We start from the raw sequence: 1256 nt of genomic DNA, 5'->3' as shown, positions 1-1256 counted from the left end.
TTGGTGCCTAATCCACTTCTGTATAGTTCCTTTCAAAGCTCAGGGCTCCAGGATTATCTTCTGTATCTCTGTCAATTGGTTTTTCTTTTCTTTGTTGAAGAGGGTCTGTGTCCCCTGTCTGCCTATTCCTCTATCTTACTGGAAGTCCCTGAATGGTTTCTTTTGTGTCTTTGTTGCTTTGCATTATGACAGATGCACCAACTCTCTATAACTTTATAACTTTAGTTATATTTTATTTTTGTGTTAAATTTTTCCCATTTAAAGTATACAGTTTTCAAGAAGAACAGGGAAGGACAATGTCTGATTTCTCCTCATAGCCATTGTACGTAGTTGTGCTAAGTCAGTAAGAGTTTTTTATTTCTTTTTACAGGCCGGGAGCATTAAGCGGGATATGACCTTCTCATTTCAATCAGAGGACTTAAAACGCGACTCTAATAAAAAGTCTCATCAGCACTTGTTCCCCTTGGCCATGGAAGAAGATGTGAAAATAACAGACACCAAAAAAACAAACCGAGTCCTTGACCATGAGAAAGAAAACACTCGCTCCATCTGTCTTCTTGAGCAAAAACGAAAAGTTGTTTCTTCAAACATTGATGTTCCTCCAGCAAGGTAAGAAAAAATTATACCACCATATATGTGTCGGCCTCCATAAGTGGGTGGCAAGCATGCAAGCAAGATCTTCCCCATATCTCTCCTTAGTGTATAGACTAAGAAGGGTTTTCTGCCAAGAATTTTCTTCTGTTGCTTGTGTGAAATAGAGCAGGTGGCCCTGCTTTTTAGAGCTGACTCCAAGCACTGTAGTTGGAACTACTGTAGCTCTAGAAAACTAATAATGTTTTATTAGCTTTTGGTAAATGAATAATAATAGAAAGGGTGTTTTGTTTTGTTTTTAAAAAAAGAGGAAACATGAAATGTGGGACTGAATATTGCCACTTGAATGCAAATATTATCTGTCAGATCATTCTGTCACGGGTTAGCAAACCTGACAGTGGGCCAGATTTGGTCTTTGGACTATTTTTATATGGTATGTGAGCTAAGAATGGCTTTATGTTTTCCATAGTTTTTTTTTGTTGTTGTTTAATGAAAAAATACGTCACACAGACTATTGGTGGCCTGTTGTATTAGTTGCTGTCGAGTTGACTCTAACTCATGGCGATCTTCTGTTTATTTAGGTCTTTTATGGTTTCTTGAAGTAGCTTTTTATAGTTTTCTTTGTAGAGGTCTTTTGTGTCTCTGGTAAGATTTATTCCCAAGTA

The 1256-nt window shown here is 37.3% G+C and overlaps 1 protein-coding gene across 1 annotated transcript in view; it reads left to right on the top strand.

Moving 5' to 3' along the window:
* ZNF704 (zinc finger protein 704) overlaps positions 1-1256 on the top strand; it is a 375130-nt gene that overhangs the window by 105668 nt on the left and 268206 nt on the right. The window contains exon 2 of the mRNA XM_007944653.2: positions 371-609. Coding sequence (XP_007942844.1) covers positions 392-609 — 218 coding nt within the window. The 5' untranslated portion in view covers positions 371-391. The remainder of the gene's footprint in view (positions 1-370; positions 610-1256) is intronic.

The sequence above is a fragment of the Orycteropus afer genome, unplaced genomic scaffold, assembly GCF_000298275.1.
Source record: "Orycteropus afer afer isolate SDZICR_OR568_19922 unplaced genomic scaffold, OryAfe1.0 scaffold00129, whole genome shotgun sequence".
Taxonomy (NCBI): domain Eukaryota; kingdom Metazoa; phylum Chordata; class Mammalia; order Tubulidentata; family Orycteropodidae; genus Orycteropus; species Orycteropus afer.
Note: the sequence above shows the minus strand (reverse complement) of the source record. Positions and strands in the feature narration are given on the sequence as shown.